This window comes from Neomonachus schauinslandi, chromosome 13 (assembly GCF_002201575.2).
Source record: "Neomonachus schauinslandi chromosome 13, ASM220157v2, whole genome shotgun sequence".
Taxonomy (NCBI): domain Eukaryota; kingdom Metazoa; phylum Chordata; class Mammalia; order Carnivora; family Phocidae; genus Neomonachus; species Neomonachus schauinslandi.
In genome coordinates, this window is record NC_058415.1 from 18895825 (window position 1) to 18911553 (window position 15729).

The window sequence follows — 15729 nt, forward strand, 5'->3', positions numbered from 1 at the left end:
TCAACTTTTTAAAAGATTTTATTTATTTAGGGGCACCTGGGTAGCTCAGTCGTTAAGCATCTGCCTTCAGTTCAGGTCATGATCCCAGGATCCTGGGATCGAACCGCATCGGGCTCCCTGCTCAGCAGGGAGTCTGCTTCTCCCTCTCCCACTCCCCCTGCTTGTGTTCCCTCTCCCTCTGACAAATAAATAAATAAAATCTTAAAAAAAAAAAAAGATTTTATTTATTTATTCATGAGAGACAGAGAGAGAAGAGAGAGGCAGAGGCAGAGGTTGAAGTAGGCTCCCCACGGAGCAGGGAGCCTGATGTGGGGCTCCATCCCAGGAGTCTGGGATCACAACCTGAGCCAAAGGCAGACGCTTAACTGACTGAGCCACCCAGGTGCCCTTTTTACAGGTTTAAAAACTTTTTATTTGAATATTAAAAATTGTGCATTCTAATAATTAAAATCATTTGAACAGAAAAATGGTACTGTGGTTAAACCCCGTAAACCCCATTTTACAGCCTGTAAGATGCCTTGGGCCAGCTTGGTTTTTACTCCAGATTTCACTGTGCTCCCACTCAGCATCTTCCTTCACCAATATGCAAGTTCTTTTCCTTTCCTGCCAGCCAGCTGGCAGATGGGAGTGGCAGACCTAGTCTTGTCGTCAGTAGTTCTCAATTCTTTGTGAAAAGGATGCAGTATAGTCATTTAAATTCGATCCACCTCTTTGCATGTTACAAAGTTAAACAACTTAAAGAAGTAAAATAAGACAATGCTTGTAAATGTACAGTGCAGTGTTGGCAGCACATGCCTCATTGTGATTCTCTTCTCCTGTTCATTTGTTTCTCTTGTATTTCTGTCTTCTTCATTATCGATGTATTGAATTTCTCAATATCATCCATATCACGTTTGTCAGACATGGAAGAGGAAGCAGAGTGTGGTGCACAAGCAAATGAAGTCTGGTCTGTGCGGTAGCCACGCTGGGTCTGTTGTCCTTTTGATCGTGGCCATCCTAACAGATTTCGGCTGATACCTCATCATTGTTTTGATTTGCATTTCCCTTATTAGATGTTGGGCATCTTTTCATGTGTCTGTGGACCATCTGTATGTCTTCTTTGGAAAATGTACATTTCTTTCTTCTTCCCGTTTTTTAATTGAATTATTTGTTTTGCTGAGTTGAATTAATTCTTTATATATTTTGGATATTAATCCTTTATCAGATCTATTATTTGCATTTATTTTCTCCCATTCACTTCATTGCCTTTTCGTTTGTTGATAGTTTCCCTTGCTGTGCAGAAGATTTTTAGTTTGAGGTGGTCCCACTTGTTTGCTTTTGCTTTTGTTGCCTTTGCTTTTGATGTCAGATCCAAAAAATCATTGCCAAGATTGCTATCAAGGAGCTTACCTGCCTCTGTTTTCTTCTAAAAGCTTTATGGCTTCAGGTCTTCCATTCAAGTCTATAATCCATTTTAAGTTGATTTTGTGTATAAGATAGGAGTCCAGTTTTATTCTTTTGCATGTGGCTGTCCAGTTTCCCCAGCACCATTTGTTGAAGAAACTATCCTTTCCTTGTTGTATATTCTTGGCTCCTTTGCCAAAAATTGATTGTTAATGCTTGGGTTTATTTCTGGCCTCTCATTTCTGTTCCATTGATTTATGGATCTGTTTTTGTGTTGGTGCTGTACTGTTTTGATTACCTTAGCTTTGTAATAGAGCTTGAAGTTAGGAAGTATGATGCCTCCAGCTTTGTTCTTCTTTCTCAAGATTGCTTTGGCTGTTCAGGGTCATACAAATGTTAGGATTATTTTTCCACGTGTGTGTAATACATCACTGGACTTTTGATAGAGATGGCATTGAATCTGAAGATTGCTCTGAGTAGTGTGAACTTTTTAACACTACTACTTTTTGCAATCCTTAAGCATGAAATATCTTTCCATTTGTGCCTTCAGTTTCTTTCATCAATGTTTTATAGTTTTCAGAGTACAGATTTTTCACCTCTTTGATTAAATTTATTTGTAGGTATTCTTTTTGATACAGTTAAAAATGGTAAATCTTGAGGGGCGCCTGGGTGGCTCAGTTGGTTAAGCGACTGCCTTCGGCTCAGGTCATGATCCTGGAGTCCCGCATCGGGCTCCCTGCTCGGCAGGGAGTCTGCTTCTCCCTCTGACCCTCCCCCTTCTCATGTGCTCTCTCTCATTCTCTCTCTCTCAAATAAATAAATAAAATCTTTAAAAAAAAAAATGGTAAATCTTGAAATCAGATAATGTGACGTCTAAATTGTTTTCTTTTCCCAACTAGTTTCCACTAGTTCTTTCCCTATAATTTTTAGAATCAGCTTTTCAATTCTACAAAAAAATTCTGTGGGGATTTTCATGGTGATTTTACTGTATTATCAATTTGGGGAGAATTGACATTTTAACAATATTGAATCTTTCAGTCCATCAACATGATATATCTTTTCATTTTTTTAGGTCTATTTAATTTTTTTATAAGTATTTTGTAGTTGAAATATACATGTGCTTCACATATTTTGTTGTTCTGTATCCCCTGAAAATCTACATATTGAAGCCTTAACCCTAGTACTTCAGAATGTCACTGTTTTGGAGATAGGGCCTTAAAAAGTGGTTAAGTTAATAAGAGGCCATTAGAGTGGGTCCTAATGCAGTCAGTCTGGCATCTTCATAAGAAGTAGAAATTCAGACACAGAAAAAGACACCAGAGATGCACATGTACCCAGAAAACACCATTGGGGAGGGGGGGGGCACAACAAGGAGGTAGACATCTGCAAACCTAGAAGAGAGGCCTCAGTTAGAACAAATTATGTCAACACCTTGATCTTGGACTTCTTATCCTCCCAAAGTGTAAGAAAATAAATTTCTGTTGTTTAAGCCCTCCAGTCTATGGAGTTTTGTTATGACAGCCCTCGCAAACTAATACAGCTTTTGGTACCAGAAAGTGAGGTGGTATTGTAACAAATATGTGGTAGTGGGTTTAGAACTGGATAATAAGTAGAGTGTGAAAGAGTTTTGAGGCAAGATGATCCTTGTTATAAAGTGGGGAAGAACTTGGCTGGATTATTTTCTAGTGTGGAATAATGTAAGTGATGAACTTGGATATTTAATTGAGATTTCTTCTAAGCAAACTGTTCAAGACATGGTCTTATTTTTTCCTAATTGCTAATAGTAAAATGCAAGAGAAGATACATTTTTAAGAAGGATTTGTGAAGCAAATCAGTAACAGGTCTTAAAGATTTGGAAAGTGCTAAACCTATCCATATGGCAAAAAATAGGAAAGTGTGTTATAGAGAGAAAACCAAGGGCATTTGCACAAAACACTTGATAAAGGACTTAAGGGTGTGACTCAGTGGCTCTAATCCATCATCTCAGCCGAAGCCAGGAAAAGAGATGGGGCTGTACCAGCTGAAGTACTGCCAGCTTAGACTAAAGAGGGCAGACTCAGGACAAAATGAAGAAGATCCCTTGAAGTTCGGGGATACTACAGGGTGGAACAGTAGGGCCATCCACCTGGGAACGTGCTTTATTCTTCTTCAGTAAAAGGAAAAGAGTAATCCCGAAGGTTATTCTGAGATCCACAGAGGTGCCACTACCAACATGGGCTCAAAAGGTATGGGTTTTGGGGGATAAAGTTCCCTCCTGGATTTCCGAGAATGGTGCCACTTTCTCAGTTTCAGTGGATCAGGCTGCTACTATCCATGACTTCAGTGGCAGGAGTGTAGTTAGTCTTACCTTAGTAGGAATAATAATAGCTGTAGATTTTTCCTACATGTTATTTCCCAGGTTGAGGGAAGTACTCTTTTATTCTAGTTAGCCGATAGTTTTATTTGTGTCAGGAATATTTATAGCATTTTATGTAATGCTTTTGCTGCGTCTGTTGTAATCATACAGTTTTCTTCTTTATTCTTTTAATATGATGAATTACTTGATTCTTGAATGTTAAACTAGCCTTGCATTCCTAATATAAACTTCCTTTGCTCAGGATACTTTTAGTACATTGTTGGATTTATTTGCTAATTTTTTGTTGAGGATTTTTGTATTTACGTTCATAATAGGATCCTGGTTTATACTTGTTACGTGTTTGCATATGATATCAGAGAAAGTCCAGCCTTGTAAAATGAATTGGAAAAGTTTTCCCCCATTTCTTATTTTATAAGAAATATACTGTAAAGAGTAGATACTGTTTCTGTCTTAAATACCAGTGAAGCCATCTGTGCCTAGAATTTCTTTACTGAAAGATTTTCAAATTGTTTCATTTTTACAGGACTGTTTACAGTATCAGTTTAGTCTTGCATGACCTTTGTAAGATTTTGTCTGTTAAGGAATTTGTTCATTTCATCCACAGTGTTGAATATGTGGAAGTAATGTTGTTCCTAATATGTCCTTATCCTTCAGATGACTTCAGGATCCATAATGATATTCATTTGTTATCTAGCACTTTTCAGATCCAGAATTTCTCCTTGAGTTCTTAAAATTTGTCTCTTCATTGTTGTTTTCTCTTTGTTGTGACATCATTGTTGGGATTTCCTTTAGCTCTTTCTCCGTGGTCCTTTTCAGCTTTCTGAGCATATTTGAGGCATTAAAAAAAAAAAAAAAATCCTTTTGTAATAAGTCCAGTGCCTTACTTCCTCCTGAATTGTGTCTGCTAATTTTGTCTGTGCATGGGCTGTCCTTACTTGTTTCTTTGCATAGATTGTCCTGTTTTGTAATCAGACAAAGGAATTATGAGAAAACTATAGAGATGTACGTTCATTAACATAGATGCAAAAATCCTTAACAAATACTACAACCAAATAGTATGACATATAAAAAGGATAATAAACTATAATCAAATGCATTTACCTTATGAAAGCAAAAATGGTTCACCAGTCATTGCTATTAATCATATTCATGGACTAAAGGAGAAAAAGTATATGGTCATCTCAATAGAAGAGGAAAAAGTATTGACAAAACCCAACAATTATTGATGATAAAAACTTAAAAAAAAATTTACTTGAGAGAAAGAGTGAGCGAGCAAGAGAGAGCCCAAGCTGGGGGAGGGGCAGAGGGAGAGAGAAGCAGACTCCCTGCTGACCGGGAACCCAACTAGGGGCTCCATCCCAGGACCCCTAGCATCACAGCCTGAGCCGAAGGCAGATGCTTAACCCAGTGAGCCACCCAGGTGCTGCGATGATAAAAACTCTTAACAAACGGGGAATAAAAAGAGTTTCTTCAACCTGGTAAGGGACATCTAGGAAAAACCTATAGTTAGTATTGAACTTAATTTGAGAAAGACTGAATGCTTTCCCTGTAAGATCTGGAATAGTTCAAGAATGCCTTTTCTCACGACTTCTATTCAAGTTGATAGTGAATGTTCTAGCTTTTGCAAATAAATCAAGAAAAAGACAATTAGAAAAAAGAAGTAAAACTATCTTTATTTGCAGATGAAGTGATCATTCATGCAGAAAGTCCTAAGGAATGTAGAAAAATAACACTAGTAATAACAAGTTTGCGAGATATGTTATCAGTGTAAATAATTGTTTGTAAAAATGAAAAATATTCCATTCATCACAACAATAAAAAGGGCTAAATACTTAAGAAAAAAAATTAACAAAAGAAGTACAAGACCTGTAAACCTAAAACTGCAAAACATTCCTGAAAACAAAGAAAGCCTAAACAGTGGAATGATATGCATAGTCAAGGATTGGAGGCCTGACCTCATTGAGTTGGCAATCTTCTCCAAACTCTGTAGATTTCTCACAACCTCAATCAGAATACAGAAGATTTCTCTCCTGGAAATTAACAAGCTAATTATAAAGTATATACAGTAATGTAAAGGACACATATTAGCTAAAACACTTTATTTTTAATGTGAATTCCAGTATAGTTAACATACAGTGTTACATTCATTTCAGGTGTACAGTATAGTGATTCAACACTTCCCTGTATTACTCCGTGTTCTTCCAAGATAAGTGTACTCTTAACCCCCTTCATCTATTTCACCCATCCCTGCTCCCCCCTTAACCATCTGTTTGTTCTCTGTAGGTAAGAGTCTGTTTTTGGTTTGTCTCTTTTCCTTTGTTTCTTAAATTCCACATGTGGGTGAAATTACATGGTATTTGTCTTTCTCTGGCTTATTTCACTTAGAACCATACTCTCTGGATCTATCCATGTTGTTGCAAATGGCAAGATTTCATTCTTTATTATGGTTGAATAATACTGCATTGCATGTATATACCACATCTTCGACGGACACTTAGGTTGCTTCCATAATTTTAGCCAAAACAATTTTGGATAAGAATAATGTTAAAGGTTTTCTAATACTTGATTTCAAGGTTTATTTTATAGCTACTTCACTGAAGAAAGTGGTTTTGTTTGGTATGAGAATAGACATACAGATCAATGAAGTAGAATAAAGCCTGGATATAAATGTAAAATATAATACATGGTTAATATATATATATTTGATTTCATACAAAGATGCCAACCCAAATAAGTGGGGGATATGTGATAGTTCTTTCAATAAATGATTCTGAAATAACTAGATTTCCAAGTGGGAAAAAAATAACACATGGAATTTAACTTGAAATGGAACATAGACATAAATGTAAATGCCCCCAAAGTATAGTTTCTTTACCAAAAAACATAAGAGAAAATCTTTTAAGTGCTTGTGGTAGGTAAAGATGTCCTGGGATAAAGAAGCACAAATAAGAAAAATAAATTGATGACAATTAAAATTTTCTACTTTTGTTAAAAATGAAAAAGGCAAGCCATCCAATTGCAAAAAACATTTGCATTACATAATCTACAAAATACTTTATCCAAAATATATAAGGAGAGTAATAGCCCAATAAAACATGAGCAGACATGTGAAGAGGTATTTAATTTTATTACTCATCAGGAAAATGCAAAACAAAACCATTCTACCATTAATGTAGTTGTAAAAAATTGCAGAACATTAAAAATTGAAGTTAGGACAGCATAGTTCTTTTGGGGGGGTATGCCTAATGATCATGAGTCCCACAATGGAGGTTTCTGCATTGATAGTAATGTTCTGTTCCTAGATCTGGATTTTGGGTGCGTGGGTGTGTTTTCTTTATGACAGCTTACTGAACCTTATACTTAGTTAATGTATTCCTATGTAGTAGGTTATGTTTCAGTAAAAATGTCTTCCCAAAAACAAATAGGATTTGGAGAAGGACAAACCCAACCCATGAACCTGTGTAGAACATGTAACTGTAACGCATTTGTGAAATTCTATTTAAAGCTAAGGTGAAATTGCCAGGAAGATTGCCAGAATTTAAAATGTCTGAAAACACTAAGCATTTATGAGGCTCTGCGGCCATACAAATTCTAATCTGCTGACATTAGTTTAATGTGTTGCAACTACTTGTGAAAACAGTTTGATACTACTTAGTAAGGTGAACATGTGCAATTGCACTCCTTCATGTATACACCATGGAAAATCTTACATGTGAACACCTGGAGACATGTTCAAGGATGCTTATGGTGGCACTATGAGTAAAAGCAAAAAATTTGTGAACAATACAAATATTTATCAACAGTGTACTGGACAAATAAGTAGTTTATTCATCAAATGTGCAATATAGTAAGGCAGTGAGAATGAGTGAACAATCAATATGGATAAAATTTAAACATTATTTTGTAGAAGAATGTCATACGAAAATATGTGTGATACTCCCTTTTTGTACAGTTTAGAAGGAAGCAGAGGATAAACCATGTTAAAGAATCATGCATAGGAGGTAAAAACAAGTAAATTAAAGTGAAATCGTGATCAATTTTAGGGAATATAATCAAGGAAGATCACATGAGACGCTTCTAGGTAGGGGTATAATATTGCTTAGTTTTTTGGCCTGGGTAGAAGTTTCAGGTATGTCTTACTATTTTATCAAATTGCATTATATGTTTTTATGTATCATATTTCTCAAAGCAGTAAAAAAGTCAATTTAATGAAATATTTTTCAAAAAATGAAAAGTAAAAGTGCAAACTTCCCAACTCTGGGGTTTTAAATATTGGGACTGGTTATTTTCTGTGGATGTCCTGAGATGGTTTTCTTATTTAGTGAGACGTTGAGTATCTAAGATCTTTTCCTACTCAAAGCCTGTCAACAAGAAAATTAATATAACAGTTCTGTGATTTCTGTTTAGCCTTGAAGTTGTAAAACCACTTTTTTTTTAAATAAAGATTTTATTTATTTATTTGACAGAGAGAGACAGGGAACACAAGCAGGGGGAGTGGGAGAGGGAGAAGCAGGCTTCCCGCCAAGCAGGGAGCCCAATGCGGGGCTCGATCCCAGGACCCCGGGATCATGACTTGAGCCGAAGGCAGACGCTTAACGACTGAGCTGCCCAGGCGCCCGATAAAACCACTTCTTTAAATCTATATTTTATAATTTATTTACCTAATTCAGACTGGACTTTTTTTCTTAGTTCAAAGTGAGATTTTTTGTTTGTTTTTGTCAAAATTGTCTTATGACTTTGAATAAAAATCTTTATGCTAATTAACAGTGAATTACTTTTCTTCCAGATTCAAAGGTCCACTTCTTTGGGAACATCACAGATTTCACAGAAAATGCTTCCTTTCTTGGAACTTCCATGTGTTGATGATGGTAAAATGAAACTGGTTTAGGAAGTTTTCCTTACTAAAATGTATTATGAATATAATTTTCATTTTGAGATTATACAGAAAATTGTAGGCAATAGCAGATATGTGTATGTTTTCCAGAAATTTTCACTAAAATTCCTTTAAGATAATAGAACTTGGATGTTCCTTAAAGTTGCTTTTGCAGCAGAAATTTTTGGTAAATAAAAGTTAAACTCATAATCTCACAAAATCTACTAGTTAATCTTCTTTATCCTCCTTTGAGCTAGGAGCCCCTATGAAACTCTTTTGATATATAATTTATAATGTTACTTAGTTATTTGGAGAATCTTGTCATAGTAAAGCTTTAGTTTTATTTTTATATTTTCCTTTTTTATTAAACGAAAAAATCAAGCCTTAATACCTACATTCACACTATGAAAACTGGTAAATATTTTGACATCAGATACCTGCTTTTTCTTGGCCACATTGGAAAGAAACGTAAACCTATTTCTCTGTTTTTAAGGATTTAAAAATTGCTAAATGTTACGTAACTGAAGTTGCCATGTCAGTCTTCAGTTTTCTACAGAACGTTTTTCTTTCTGTGTGGTTAAGGGGCGGGGAGGAGAGGTTTGTGAGATCTACCCTAAATTCAGTTTTTGGTTGTTAGGGATACACCTTAGATGGTTTTAGTTTCCTTTAAATCTTCTTTTAATGGTTTTACTAGTTTTGTAGTGTTTTTCATAGTAAATTCTAGAAATTTATTATATATATGTGTGTGTATACATACATACATACATACATACATACACATCAATCACAAAATAGTGATTGATCTCGTTTCTTCATCCGAACCTCAGGGCCTGCTTTGTTCTTTTAATATTGCAGATTTTGTAACTCATTCCTATTTTTGTTACCCAGGTAGAGCAAGCGTATTAGTGTGTTCTTTTGAAAATTCATGTTGCATGTAATCATTGGCATTGGCATTTGCTATAAAATTTTCTTTTGCGGGGCGCATGGGTGGCTCAGTCAGTTGAGCATCTGACTTTGATTTCAGCTCAGATCATGACCTCAGGGTCATGAGATCAAGCCCTGTGTTGGGGAGCCCAGCATGGAGCCTACTTAAAATTCTCTCCCTCTGCCCCTCCCCACCCCCGCTGGTGCATGCACATTCTCTCTCTCTTTCTCTCAAAAATAAAAATAAAAAATAAAATTTTTGTTTGCAATTTTTAGACTAATGACTTTAAAAGGTGATGTTCATTAATCTAAAGTTGAACTTTATATTTTCTGTATTTTTTGTCATCAAAAATGTTATTTTCAGACATAATCTCTATTCTTTTCTATTATTTTCTCATCTTTTTATTCAGATTTTGAAATACTTAGACCACTAATATATTTGTATTCATATTTATTTCAGAAAAATTATAAAAATGTTATTAAATCAGTCATTTTGATTATTGACTTAATGTTCTATAACATTTAGATTCAGAGGAAGAATTTTTTGATGCACCATGTAGTCCCTTGGACGAACCTCTTCAGTCTCCTACTGAAATTCAAAGTTACCAAAAAAAATTTCAAAAGCCAGATTGTTCAAAAAATATGATTCAGTATAAAATAAGATTTGAAGTGCCAGAGGTATGTACCATGGTAAAATTAATATGGCTTCTTTAAATTGTTTGTCATTGCTGCTATTCAGTGTATTTATATAGTCGCACTGCTAACATGTACTCCTGTTTTGTCCAGTTTAAGCTGAATCCAGATGTTGCTATGTGATTTTTCCTCCCTTTCTTTGAGGATTAATTTTCTTAATCAAAAGTTAGGAGTTTAGATCATATATTATGGGTATTTGATACATATTTATTAAAAATAGTTAATTGTACAACATGAATGTGTAGGTATGTGTGATATAAAATCTTTCCTAAGTTTTAAATACAGATCATATGTATACCTTATATATCCATTTATAACCACCATCCACATAAATAATTTTTTATTTTGGTAGTGGTACTTTCTTTTTTCTTTTTTCTCCAGGTTTTGATTCAGTTTTATCACCTTGTTGGAGATTCTGAACTACCTGTGGTAGAAGTTGATGTTTTAGGATTGGGCACAGATGTTGAACTTAGAACATTTGATTTGAAAGCAAATGCCTTTTTGAAAGAGTTCTGCCTAAAATGCCCAGAACACACTGGTAAGCATCTCAATTTTTTTAAAGTAATAAACTTTATTGTTTGACTCCCTACTAGAGAGTTTAAAATTCTCTAGGCTTTGAATCAGTACATTTATTAAAAATTCTCAAAGAAATACTGTATTATGAGTTGGTCTTCAGGTTTTATCTTATACTTGGAAATCTAGGAAGGTAGATCAAAGACAAAATGAAGATAATTTTTTTTCATAAAGGAAAATAAAATAGTCCTGGTTTACTTTTAAATCTAATTCAATACTACAATGCTGAATTAGTTCCTATTGATAATGTAACAATTTACCACAGACTTAGTGTCTTACAACCACAGAAATTTGTTGTCTTAAGTTCTATTAATCAGTAGTCTGACATAAGTCTTAACACATGCAAATCAAGGTGCCAATTGGAGCTCCTCTATGGAGACTCTAGGGGAAGATCCATTTCCTCGCTCAGTCAGTTGTTGCCAAAACTCATTTCCATATGGTTTAAGTCTGCTTGCTGCTACCTGTTAGGTGAGAGCTGGCCTTAACTCCTACAGGCCTCCCTAATTCCTTGCATTTGGTTCCCTATATCTCAGAATTAGTACAGGTTGATAGATCCTTCTCATGTTGTCATCTCTGATCTCAATCCAGGCTAATTTCCTCTTTACCTAATTACCTTTGCAAAGTCCCTTTTGCTATCTAAGGTAACATATTGTCAGGTTTTAGGGAGACATAACATGGATATCCTTGGGTGTCAGGGCATAGCATTATTTTGTCTACCATAAACATTTTATGTCCCATGATCATAATGGATAAATTATATGATATCTTGGATAATATTTCCATTTACTGTGTTAGGCATTTAGGAGAGAGTATTATGTATATTCCTTTATATTTTTGGATTTATTCTTGTAAGATAATTATAAATGGTTGATGGAATGATTAAGACAAACAATTTATTTCTAATCTGAATGCCTTTTATTTCTTTTTCTTGCCTGATTGCTCTGGCTAGGACTTCTAGTACTATGTTGAATAAAAGTGACAAGAGTAGGCACCTTGTCTTGTTCCTGATTTAGAGTAAAAACATTCAGCTTTCACCATTGAGTATGATGTTAGCTATGAGCTTGTTACATATGGTTTTTATTATGTTGAGGAATGTTCCCTCTCTGCCCACTTTGTTGAAAGTTTTTATATAAATGGATGTTGAATTTTGTCAAATGCTTTTCTTCATCCACTGAAATCATAATATTTTTATACTTCATTTTGTTAACGTAGTATATCACATTAACAGATTTGTGGCTGTTGAACCATCCTTGGAATAAATTCTACTTGTTTATGTTGTATGATCCTTTCAATGTATTGTTGAATTTATTGTTCTTATATTTTGTTGAGGATTTTTGCATTTATGTTCATCTAAAATATTGGCCTGTAATTTTATTTTCTTGTAGTATTCTTGTCTGGATTTGGTACCAGGGTAGTGCTTGACTTGTAAATGAGTTTGGAAGTGTTTCCTCCTATTTTTTAGAGATGTTTCAGAAAGATTAGTATTAATTCTTCATTTAATGTTTGGTAGTATTTATCAGTGAAGCCATCTGGTCATGGACTTTTTTTTGTTGGGAGGTTTTTGATTACTGATTCAATTTATAAGTAATTGGTCTATGTGTATTTTGTATTTCCTGATTATTAAGTCTAGGAAGGTTGTATGTTTCTAGGAATTTATCTGTTTCTTTTAGGTTGTCCAATTGTTGGTGTTAGGATTTTTTCATTGTAGTCTCTTACAGTCCTTGTATTTCTGTGGTTATCAGTTGTAATGTCTCCTTTCTCATGCCTGATTTTATTTGAGCCCTCTTTTTTTTTTCTTGGTGAATCTAGCTAAAGGTTCGTGCATTTTGCTTATCTTTGAAAGGAACCAGTTATTAGTTGTATTGATCTTTTCAATTTCTTTTTCTAGTCTCTGTTTATTTTCTGATATTTTATTTCTTTCTAATTTGGGGTTTCATTTGTTCTTTTTCTAGTTCCTTCAGGTATAAACTTAGTTGTTTATTTGAGTTTTTTCTTGTTTCAGGAGGCAGGCATTTATTGCTGTGTTCTGACCTCTTAGAAATACTTCTGCTGCATTTCATAAATTTTGTTATATTGTATTTATGTTCTCAGTGGTCCTAAGGTATTTTTAAAATTTTTTCTTTGGATTTCTTTTTTGACTTAGTAAAAAATTGTCAATATCTGTAGTAATTCTTTGTTGACCCAAATAGTAAAACTGTCAGTGTTTGCTGGAGACGTGATATTATATATAGAAAACCTTAAGGGCTCCACCAAAGTGCTGTTTGATCTAATCAGTAAATTCAGTAATGTTGTAGGATAGAAAAATACAAAATTCTTTTGGGTTTCTATACACTATGAGGAGGAGAAGTTAAGAAAACAATCCCATTTGCAGTTCCATCAAAAAAAAAATAAAATGTATAAGAATAAATTTAAGGAGGTGAAAGACCTGTATACTGAAAACTATAAGACAGTGATTAAAAAAAATAATAATAAGACAAATAAATGGAAAGGTAGTCTGTGCTGATGGATTAGAATAATTAACATGATTAAAGTGTTCATATTATCCAGAGCAAATCTACAAATTCAATGCAATCCCTATCAAAATTCCAATGACATTTTTCACAGAAATAGAAAAAACACTTCTAAATTTGTATGTCACCACAAAACACCCCACATACCCAAAGCAGTTTTGTGAAAGAAAAGACTGGAGGCATCATGTTCCCTGATATCAGAATATATTACAAATTTTCCTATGCTACTGATATAAAATAAAACATTATGGTACCAATATAAAAACAGACCCATTGATCAATGGAACCAAAAACAGTTTAGAAGCAAACCCATTCATATATGGTCAATTACTTTTGGCAAAGGAGTCAAGAATATAAAATGAGGAAAGGATAGTTTCTTTAATAAATGGTGCTAGGAAAACTGGGCAGCCATACTCAAAAGAATGAAACTGAACTATGACTACTATCTTACACCATCCACAAAAATTAAGATGGATTAAAGGCTTGAATGGAAGACCTGAAACCATAAAACTTCTGGAAAAAAATATAGGCAGTAAGTGCCTTTACATTAGTCTTGTGTTGATTATTTGGATCTGACTCCAAGAGCAAAGACAAAATTAAACAAGTAGGACTACATTAAATAAATCTTCTGCACAGCTAAGGAAGCCATCATCCAATTGAAAAGTTAACCTACTCAGTGGGAGAAGATACATGCAAATCATAAGTCTGATCAGTGGTTAATACCCAAAATATATAAAGAATTCCTATAACTCAATAGCAGAAAACCAAGTGAATAGCATAGTTTCTTACAAATGATCAGTAAATAGTTTTGTGGATAAATAAATGTGTGAGAAAAGTCAGGACCTTTTTAAGGTTTGAAATGCAAGTAGCATCTGAAGTAGAAAGCTGGCTGAATAGCTAATAAACTTTTAAATCTGGAAGATTCTTTGGAATATGTTGCATTTTTCCTCAAAAGTATTATGATTGGTTTGTAGTCCTTTCTCCCACTATCTAGATACTGATTTTGAATAGTCATAAGTAATTTGGTGGTGATAGTTTTAAAGCCCTTATACAAAATACTGTTTTACAGCAGTTTTCCTACTATTTTCTTGAGTTTTGATCAGAATCAAGAATACAAGTAGTAAAGACTAATTATATGGCAATGGGGTTTATTCTACTCTAAACTAATATACAGAAAAACTTAGTTTCTCATCACATACCTGATCTGTCTTCTCAAAAATAATAGGTTTTCAGAGAGTCTGATGATTTTCTTTTTAGGTATTTCTGTGGCTCAAGGCCACAATTCCCTTCATGTTTACTCATGGCTCATAATAATTACTGTTTTTTCTTTAACTGATTGCTACTTTTTTTTTTTTTTTTTACCTTCCTTCCTATCTAAGTTTAGAAGGGTAAGATTGTTTCACATTGTGGCATAGGAGATGGGAAGGGAATTGTGGGGAGAAATTACAGCTTAAGAGTTTATGATAAAGGAGGAGGGACCTGATTTGGGTAAGGTAGGATCCAAGGCCCAGAACTGATTCAGGAAATTCTTCTTTTCCAGTTATATTTTATTATTGTTGCTGATATTTATTTTCTGTTATTTTTTTTATATGAAAGAGTAATTTAAAAACTCCTTTTTAGATGCAAACAAGAAACCAATTTATTTGATTACAACACTGGATAATACGATGGAAGATCTGCTAACATTGGAATATGTGAAGGTAAGTGGTTTGTATGCTTGCTGTGACTAATGTTGTAATCGATTTTTGTAAGTTTAGTTAGATTCAGCTTAATCTTCATTTTAATGTGTTTCCTAAAACTCCTGAAACTTTAAGGTTTTCTTATTTTGTCATCCTTTGTTAGTTTTAATTTATAAACAATATAGAAAAATAATAGGCCTCTGTTCTAAGTAGAACTGACTTGAAGTTTTGAGTTTTTTCCCTCCATCAGATAACCACCCCCCCAAAAAAAACCCAAACCTTTTTTTTTTTTTTTTAAGTCTTATTTTATTTGCGAGAGAGACGGGGGGAGCATGCATTGGGGTAGGGGATGGGGGAGAGGGGTGAAAAGAGAAGGAGAGATAATCTCAAGCAGACTCCCTCTGAAGCATGGAGCCCAATGCTGGTCTTGATCTCATGACCCTGAGATCATGACCTGAGCCGAAATCAAGAGTTGGAGGCTTAACCGACTGAGCCACCCAGGCGCCCCAAAACCCAAACCTTTTAATCGTGATGGAATTTATTATGACATATGATATGAGATGAGGCTTTCATTTGATTACCCACTGTTATCTGAAGTTGCCTCATTTTCCTGGTTTCAGTGACTCTATTCCTTTTCTATTGACTTATGGTACTCATTTCATCATTTGTTAAGTTTTTCTATGTACTAGGGTCTAGTTAAGATTTATTCCATGTTTTCATTGACCTATTTTTATGTAA

At 34.3% G+C, this 15729-nt stretch overlaps 1 protein-coding gene across 4 annotated transcripts in view; it reads left to right on the forward strand.

Moving 5' to 3' along the window:
• VPS13A (vacuolar protein sorting 13 homolog A) overlaps nucleotides 1-15729 on the forward strand; it is a 269920-nt gene that overhangs the window by 118426 nt on the left and 135765 nt on the right. For all 4 annotated transcript variants that reach the window (XM_021689382.1, XM_044920643.1, XM_021689383.1 and 1 more), the window contains exons 24-27: nucleotides 8526-8607; nucleotides 10063-10214; nucleotides 10611-10767; nucleotides 14933-15012. In XM_021689382.1, the coding sequence (XP_021545057.1) occupies nucleotides 8526-8607; nucleotides 10063-10214; nucleotides 10611-10767; nucleotides 14933-15012 (471 nt within the window). The remainder of the gene's footprint in view (nucleotides 1-8525; nucleotides 8608-10062; nucleotides 10215-10610; nucleotides 10768-14932; nucleotides 15013-15729) is intronic.